We start from the raw sequence: 8823 nt of genomic DNA, 5'->3' as shown, positions 1-8823 counted from the left end.
TTTATTAACACAATCAATACCACACATAAAACATTAACCCTTCCAATGTATTTAATCCTATGCTAAACTAACAACCTAAACCATGCATGAGTACTTAAACTCTTATAAACGACTTATCATCATAAAAGATAGATAAACCAAAAGACTTTGAACAACTAAGTAAACTTAAGTAACCAACTTAAACTCAAACTCTAGCTAGTACTTTAAACATTTACCAAGATTAACCATTCATTTTGTTCGATTTCTTCTATTATTCATGAATGTGACAATTAATGTAAACCTTGTTTTAATCATAATCTCTTGTTTTAATGAATTTATTATTACGAGACGTAGATATCAGAAAATATAAATTTAATTATTGAAATTATTATTTTATTTTTAACTAAGAATAATAAGGAAATCTTACAGTGTTAACGTTGCTCCCAGATATGGATCCATGAGGTATATGCCCAGCCCACTGTTGCCAATATTAAACAATGAATAAAGTTATAAAAGATAATACATATATATTAATTTCTGGTATTTTTAATTAAGAGCTAAATGTAATATGAAAAACAAATAAACATAAAAATATAAACCAACATTTTTAGCTGCCGTGCTGAAAGCTTCCCGATGAGGTATTTGAGGATTCGAAGCCTTGATGCGTTGTATTTCCTCTCTAATAATTAAAAATGTGGTAAAAAATATATATAATAAAATAAACAACGTGCTAGTACATGAAAGCAAATTAATTAATAGTTTTGTTGTGAACTCACTTCATGAACCGATTGTAAGCAGATGGAAGCCTGTGTTTCCTCTCAGGTGCTGCATATATATATGACCAAACATAACTAAGTTATTAAAATATAATAAGAAGAAGAAGAGCATCTAATACTTTATTAAGAAGTAAAAACTAAAAAATAATATCGATCGATGAGTACGTTTGACAACGAATGGAGCTTTTGGTGACGAGGGTTCATTTGATGTCGATGATGAAGACGAAGAAGTTTGACCCCTTTTGAAATCACTCGCCTGTTTCGCGCACAAAAAGAAAAATCTTAATTAATTATGTAAGAAAGAATTAATTATATAGTTTAAAAAAATACAAGATCGAGGAAACAGATTAATTATTTCTTGTTTTATTTCATTGTATATATGATTACAAAATATATTCATAAGGAAAAACTTATTACTTTAGAGAGTATTAACTTTTAATAATAATTATCCAAGTTATTTAGCCTACAAACATGTATACTAACAATTTAATCAAATTGAGAGAACGTCATAGAGACCAAGATCTAGCCGCTAATACGATACATCTACACGAAATCGATACTTTAAATATAATACTTTATTGATAAATATGAAGTAAATACATTATGGTGGAGATAAGTTATGGAGAAAATAACTTAAACTATGTACAAGTTCTCTACTAAATTATGAGCATGAGCTCCCTATTTATAGGCTACTTTACAATATACATTAAATACACATACTAAACAACCTATAACTTATTCGATCGCTACGGACACCGAAACCGTGAACTAACACAAATCAATGATACTCATAATTTTCACTTTCTTTGTTAATTAGAGAAATATCACTCACATAATCACCTGCTATATATATTTTTGGCTCACACAAATTAATATCTTATGGCAAAATATGAGTGAAAATCAAATTTTAACAAAATATATATATACCTGAAACAGAGGAAGTGAAGGAGACTGAAAATGATGAGGATTAGCCTTAATGGTGAGAAATGATAAATTACTGCAGTGCCCACATTTCACTGTCACTGTATCCAAAAGCCTCTTGCATGGTATCCCGACCTGCAAAAATCACCAACACATACATTTTTTCAGAATATATATATACACACACGTACAAGTAATTATCAAAATCACATGAATATATATATATATGTATACCGCTAGAAGCGTATTGCAGAAGTTGCAACGAACATAGCAAAGGTGCTGCTGATCTGAAGGAGTTTGAACCGGTTGAGGATCCATGTTATTCACAACTCGATCTCTTTATTAATTCCCCTTCAAAGTTAATTAATATTGCAAACACTAACTGATCAATGATCCAATGGATGATATATATATATATAACTGGTAATTTTGTATTAACTAGCTAGTACGTATATATATCATGTTATGTGAAGAGAATATATATAGGAGTAAGTTAATGTAGCTAGCTAGGGCTAGGGATGCTCTAGTTGGTGCATGAAAAAAGATAAAATTAGGGTTCCTACAACTAATGTCTATGGTACATCCCATTTTTAGCTTCCAAGAGATAAACAACATTTTTCTCTGTCCCCTCTCATGTACGTGTTACATATATAAATGTTTGAATTGCTATATATAAATCATAAGTATATATAGCTTTAAATTAATTACTCTTTCTAAGCATATATGTTGAGTGTTATTATTATGTGTTGAAATTATATTAAACTTATTTAGTAAAGATATAATGTGGTTCTAAGTTCAGATAATGGTATGTCTAAATGTTTTTAATACTAGCTAGAACATTATTTTCTAAAAGATCGAATATGCCTAATTGGAACAAGGAATGAATAAAATGAAAAATATATACCGCTAGAATAGGGTTGTGAGTTACACTGAGCTAAGAAAAAACAACATCGACTTGAAATTTAAAATCGAGTTGAAAACACATTTAAGGTTGAAAACTCTGTGAATTTAGAAAAGTTTGTTTTTAATGAACAAATGATTTGATATAAAATAAAAAGATAGTGTGTCAGGTAAGCGAGCAGCAAGCTACATTACCACACCCTTTTGAATGGAACAGTTTTATAAAGAATTTGGCTTAACTTGATTTGGTTAGCTAGGTTATATTGTTAGAACATGGAAGAAAGAAAAGATCTTGGTGCGAATTGAACCGGATGATAATAGAGAGATGGAATTAGAGGATCGAATGTATTGATTGAACCGAATTTTCTAAAGAAAAGATAACAAATGAATGAATGATTGTTGTGTGATTTGTTATAACAACGAACACCACACACCAACTAAGACCACGCGCAACGGGGCCTTAATCAAGATGTATATTTCGTTCATGGATATTTTTGACTTAATTTATAGATCGGATTGAGGATTTTGTTTGGTGTGGACTATTCAATTATGATTTTCTGTTACTTGATATATTGGTACGAGATGAGGATAATGTTGGGTGTGACAAATGATGTCGAATTTTGTTCTTATATTCGTCGAATTATTTTATTGTACCAAGGACGAAGAAGATGTACGTACGTAGGAGAATAAAGGGTGGGGATCTGTTTCTTTAAAACATTTTCTTGTTTTTCTTGTATTTTAATTTGATATATATTACTTAATTTAAAAAGATTTTCAAACTACATTATGATGTTAGGGTTCGCATTCATAATGTGATGATATTGCATTGTAAAAATAAAATAAAATAAAATAAAATTAGAAACATATTATGCAAAACTGAAGTAAAGTTAGTCTAGAAATTAAGTTAATGTTATTTATATTCTATTGAAATTAAATATATCAAATATATATTTGATTAAAGTGTCAAAATCGTTTCCAAAGTTTGGTTAATTATGCGACTTTCATTCAATTTTTGTGCATGTGTGTAACTGGACTGGGGTTAGTCTATTTGCCAATTTCATCCAAATTTCTTACCTTGTTTAGTTTTAGTGTTAAGTCGTTTATTAGGGACAATTTTGTTTATAAATACATTTTTTAAGTGTATTTAATTTATTGGTTTATAAAAGTATGTTTATTATATTTATATATGTGATATTAAATTTAAAGTAGTTGTTTATGATAAATAAATAAAATGTTAATAGCATTTTTATTAAGTGGGTCGGTGACTAGAGAAGTAGTCGTCCCATGTTTCTTTGATTCTTCAGAGTCCAGATCAGTTTTATTTTCCCTGATTTCGGAATTAAGACGATATTCTCATTTTCTCATATTTCAAAATCTCCAATTCCTTTTTCCCATTTACTTGTTTTATTATTTGTAATTTGTATATCTCTCATGCAAGTGAACATTCTCTTATTTCCAACTCATTTCCTGAAATTTAGGGTTACATTGTTACCACCTCGTCACATTTTCTCCCCTCATCTCATCTCATCTCATCTCGATCCTGATTAGGGAAAAAGGCTCGGCTCCGTGTGCTCTAACATTCGGTTGTTCATCCATTCATTTATTTTGGTGATTTTTTTCTTCATATAATCCAGTATATAGTATCTTTGTCCCAATAAAACGTACGTACGCGTTAGCACTTGACCGGTTAAACAAATAATAAACAAACGAACAAACGTATTTAGTAGAATCTCACTCATTACCAACAACCATTGATATGGTCCATTTATTGATAAAATACCATAAAAATTGATAGGTTCTAAAAATTGTTTTCATTTCACTTTATGATTGCTATTTGAAAACAAAATTATTATGGTATGCGGTTTGTTAATTCCCTTTTCCTATATATATATTTTAGAATCAGTACCTGTTCAAATGTATTTCAAATATCTGGTAAATATTTAGTATCTGATAAATATATTTTTTTGAATCATGGCAATTTAAATTTGTTATGGATATGAAAATTTACATATTTATAAAATAAAACAAATTTAGTTTACTAAGTATATACTTGATAAACAATAAGGTAGAAAAGTTTGAAGTGTAGTGTCCCTTCGATCATTTATAGTTTCATACTACTATTCCTAACATTCTTTTAATGGCAATTACCCTATTACCCTTGCTTCTTTCCCTGTTTGTATAACAGCTTGATTCGACACAAACAGGTATATATATTTATAAATTAGATAATTACTTAATAAAAAATGCAACTAAAATATCGATCTTTGAACTTAATTAAAAATGCATGAAAAAATAGCGCAATCTGATTTTGGTATAAGTTAGCTTAGATTTAGAATGATGTACTTGTGAGTTTTCTTTTTAATAAATTAATATCTTGTTACATTTTGTGAGTAAATTACAAAATATATTGTCTTTTTATGTAGTATTACTCAAATTAAGAAGCGTCTCCTTTACGCTAAGAAATTACATCGTTTAAAAAAAAGTCCTTAAGAAAATTAAAGATCGAGTTAAAATGTTAAAAAGAAAAAAAAGGTTCTTTCACCAAATTTAATGTTAATTGTTACATTAACATATATAGGGTAAGATTACTATACAATAATTGCTTAACGTATGATAGGTACGTAACACGTTCAAAGGCAAAAAACAAAAACGCTCAAAAGACGTATAATACATAAAACGGTTATGCATCCACCCCACATTCTCTCTCCCGCTATTTTTATTATCTTTTATACCCTATGTACAAATGCATTGTACACTTATTACCGTTTTTAACATATTACTGGTTTTAAAACGAGCATCCTACATATGTATATGTATGTATGCTATATGTGTGTGTTCCATAAAGATGTACCCTATATATATATATGTGTGTGTGAATGATGATTGTACAAAATCACAAAGGCACAAAAACACAGAATGGATGATGTGAAGTTGGTTTGATGATTAACGAATTTGGTAGAAATGATTGGTTGGATGCTTACTCTTTTCTGGTATACATTTGTGGCAAGTCTGATTGGACTCATGCATCCTCCTGCAGAGAGACCATGCATGCATGTTTCTTTTGATTTCAGCTGCTTTGAATGCACCTCGCTTTGTTTGTCCAGTTTGAATTGAAAGATCAAAAGATATATGTCATCCACAAAAAAACACTACTTATTTTCACCTTTTTCTTCCTAAAGTAACTTTTACAAAATATATTTTTTCAATTTGTTAAAGGGAAAATAGAATTATGGTTTGAATAAAAGCAAACAAAATGATTAAAACTAAATTTCCAAATCAAATGAGTGCAGATTAGGGGTGTTTCATTGTTTGGTTTTTGGATGGTTTTTAGGTTAACTTGCTAGCCAGATTAGTAGTAACAATTTTTAAACATTGAAAACCAAAACCAAATCGTTTAAAATTATAAATGAACTTAACCAAATCATGAGTAATGGTTTGACTTTGATTTGGTTTCACGGTTTGAGCTTCTTGGGCTTATATACTAAAAAAAGTATAAAAAGCGATCAAAATTACGTGATCAGTAATGTTCCAACAAGAATAACTTTAAACACCCATTCCATGTATTGCATTGTTAAGCAAAACTGAACCATGTTGTGTATAAACCAACTTCGAATTCTTCAATATGAAGGCAAAATATAAAAACTAAAAAGCCTAGAATCTTATGACTCAGTTCGGCTTTGTCTCAACAGTTTCAAGTATAAACCATAAACCAAACTGTTAGGGTATGGTTTGACAATTCCTATCTAAAAACAAAACTGATCATAAAATCTAACTGATGACAAGTTTGATCGATTTAATGGTTTCAAATCGAGCCATAAACTTTAACTGGAGAATAATTTCAAGGGTGGTAATGTAATAATATCCATCATATCAATTTTCAAATTACTTAAAAAAATATCTATCATCTCAATCAAATTTCATGCAGAAACTTGATACCGAAACAACACTTCAAAAAACCGCAACCAACTAAGATCTCCCAACCCGACCCAACATCGAATCACAAACCTTTACTATATCCACATTATCTCCAACATTATGAACGCGGACGACATTAGCCCCACCCAAAACCGCACACGTAACAGCAGCAACAGTCCCCGGGTCTCTCTCAATAGCCGAAGCCCGACCACAAATCTCCCCTAAAAACCTCTTTCTTGAAGGCCCGACTAACAAAGGTGCACGCGAAACCCCTAAACTCTTTCTACCGATCCCACTCCTAATTCTCTTTAAACCCATCAAAATCTCCAAATTATCCTCGGTCTTTTTAGAAAACCCGATCCCGGGGTCAAGAATAATCCTCCATGCAGGCAAACCCGATAACTCTGCAGCGCTTACGCGCTCATACAACTCATCACCAACTTGTTTACAAACATCATCATACTTCAAATTCTCACTGTTTTGCATAGTAGATGGGTCCCCTCTCATATGCATAGTAATATACGGGACATCAAGATTAGCGACCACCTGATACATATCAGAATCTAGCTTTCCGCCTGATACATCATTGATAATATGAGCCCCTTTGTTAATTGCTTCTAAAGCAACTTGTGAGTAAAACGTGTCTATAGATATTAACTTTCCTTCAGTTTCTGGTAATTCAAGAATCTTTTCAACAACGGGTATTAACCGATCGAGTTCTTCTTCAACTGAGATCTTGGTTGCCATTGGTCTTGTGGATTGAGCTCCCAGGTCGATTATGTCGACTCCTTCGGATATCATTGTCCGAACACGCGATACAGCGGACCCCACAGAATCAAACTTTCCTCCATCACTAAAACTATCAGGAGTCAAATTCAAGATTCCCATGACAGAGGTTTTCTTTGACCAATCCCATAACCGGTTATTGACTGGTAAAACGCGTCTCAACCCGTCTTTTCCTATCAAAGACTCCCCACCTAACTCTTCCCAAGACTTAAAAAGTCCTCCATTTGAGAAAGAATGCCAGCATGCAACCGTGTCATGGTCAACATCCGACCCCAACAAGTCAACTAACGGGGCCATAACAAACGGCCTCTCAAAGATTCTTTCATGCGGAACAGTGAGAATCTCAGAGTTAATTCTGTATTTACCATAAAATAGTATGTCTAAATCAATGGGTCGCGGGCCGTACCTAATACCTTTGGTTCGGCCCATTTCTTTTTCAATTTTCTTGAGGACTGATAGTAGCTCATGTGGGCCCAGCTTTGTGACGCCTCTGATGGCAGAGTTAAGAAAAAGAGGCTGATCGGTCACGTAAGCGGGCTCGGTTTCGTATAAACATGCGTGTCTTGTTATTTCTATGCCTGATTTCTTCATTTGACGTAAGGCTTCGTTAAAGTTATTAAGCCTATCACCAACATTGCTACCTAAAGCTATTACCACTTCTTGTTCTTGTGAATGGACTTGTATTGAAGCATCCGAGGAGAAGTTAAAAAACGAAAAAGATGCTGCGTGAAAATGTTGTAAATAATATCAATAATGTAGCTTCAGATTTGTGAAAACAAATATTAGTAATGTTTAGGATCAGAATCAGTGTGATTAAAGAAGTCTTATATGAAACTAAGTCTACCTTTATAAGATGTGCAGACACGAGTGCAAGCTAATCTTGATGACCGTAACTGCTTGAAAATATTCATTTTTATCAGATGCCTTCAAATTAATTAATGAAATAAAAATCTGCAAAACCAACAAAGCCCAAAGTGAGTATCGTGTCAAACTTTAACATAAAAAATAAGCATAATTTTACAATAATACCTATGCATATGTTAATTTGTACTTACTCACGTGTAAGCTGTCTTTCAATTTACTCTTGATTATTTAAGTTTTCGGGAAAGAAGGGACGAGGATAAGCTAAACGTGGAGCCTTGTGAAATTTATTAAGAGGTGGAACTGTTAAAATTTTTACTTTTGAAGACAAACACAATACTTTTGTAGCAGAAAAATCATACCAATTTGTTAAAACTTTAGCACCAACAACCTCCTGGCTCTCGCACTAATTGTCAAACTTTAATGCAACTACCCTTCAAGATATTAACAAATTAACCACACAGGGGACGCGGGTATCTGTTTGTTAAGTTGTTGCATTGAAGCAGAGTGGTTAACGACTTAAAGTTGCTTACTTTCATTTTCATTGACTGTTTTACATTACCAGTAGGAAATTTTTCAATGTGGTCACTACTTTTGGTTTCATTTATCTTCCGTTTCAGGTCACCACGAAATTAAAGTTCAAACCTAAATCATTTCATTCTCCTTTTATACCTTATTAGCCCTA

The 8823-nt window shown here is 31.8% G+C and overlaps 2 protein-coding genes across 2 annotated transcripts; both read right to left on the bottom strand.

Annotated features, from left to right (window-relative positions):
- Nucleotides 1-382: 382 nt before the first annotated feature.
- Nucleotides 383-1999, bottom strand: LOC143540828 (protein DROOPING LEAF-like). Its single transcript, XM_077033803.1, has 6 exons — nucleotides 1911-1999; nucleotides 1683-1811; nucleotides 921-1011; nucleotides 756-804; nucleotides 583-658; nucleotides 383-457 (listed from the first exon to the last, which is right to left on the bottom strand). Exons 1-6 carry the CDS (start codon nucleotides 1992-1994, stop codon nucleotides 383-385), a joined length of 504 nt encoding a protein of 167 aa, XP_076889918.1. The 5' UTR covers nucleotides 1995-1999.
- A 4517-nt stretch (nucleotides 2000-6516) lies between these two features.
- On the bottom strand, nucleotides 6517-8230 carry LOC143540819 (folate synthesis bifunctional protein, mitochondrial-like). The gene is made up of 2 exons (XM_077033798.1): nucleotides 8122-8230; nucleotides 6517-7999 (listed from the first exon to the last, which is right to left on the bottom strand). Exons 1-2 carry the CDS (start codon nucleotides 8186-8188, stop codon nucleotides 6543-6545), a joined length of 1524 nt encoding a protein of 507 aa, XP_076889913.1. The 5' UTR covers nucleotides 8189-8230; the 3' UTR covers nucleotides 6517-6542.
- Between the last annotated feature and the right edge of the window lie 593 nt (nucleotides 8231-8823).

This window comes from Bidens hawaiensis, unplaced genomic scaffold, assembly GCF_021521415.1.
Source record: "Bidens hawaiensis isolate Kalapana, Puna unplaced genomic scaffold, B.hawaiensis_p1.1 tig00012349_1, whole genome shotgun sequence".
Taxonomy (NCBI): domain Eukaryota; kingdom Viridiplantae; phylum Streptophyta; class Magnoliopsida; order Asterales; family Asteraceae; genus Bidens; species Bidens hawaiensis.
The sequence above is the reverse complement of the archived record's forward strand: the minus strand, read 5'-3'. Positions and strand labels throughout refer to the sequence as shown.

Excerpts from the sequence above, each read along its gene's own strand:
- LOC143540828 (XM_077033803.1), bottom strand. The coding sequence starts at position 1,994 with ATGGATCCTCAACCGGTTCAAACTCCTTCAGATCAGCAGCACCTTTGC. Across the intron at positions 805-920 it reads AGCTCCATTCGTTGTCAAAC|CACCTGAGAGGAAACACAGG; the intron begins GTACTCATCGAT and ends ATATATATGCAG. Across the intron at positions 659-755 it reads GCTTACAATCGGTTCATGAA|AGAGGAAATACAACGCATCA; the intron begins GTGAGTTCACAA and ends TTTAATTATTAG.
- LOC143540819 (XM_077033798.1), bottom strand. The coding sequence starts at position 8,188 with ATGAATATTTTCAAGCAGTTACGGTCATCAAGATTAGCTTGCACTCGT. Across the intron at positions 8,000-8,121 it reads TGTCTGCACATCTTATAAAG|CATCTTTTTCGTTTTTTAAC; the intron begins GTAGACTTAGTT and ends ATTTTCACGCAG.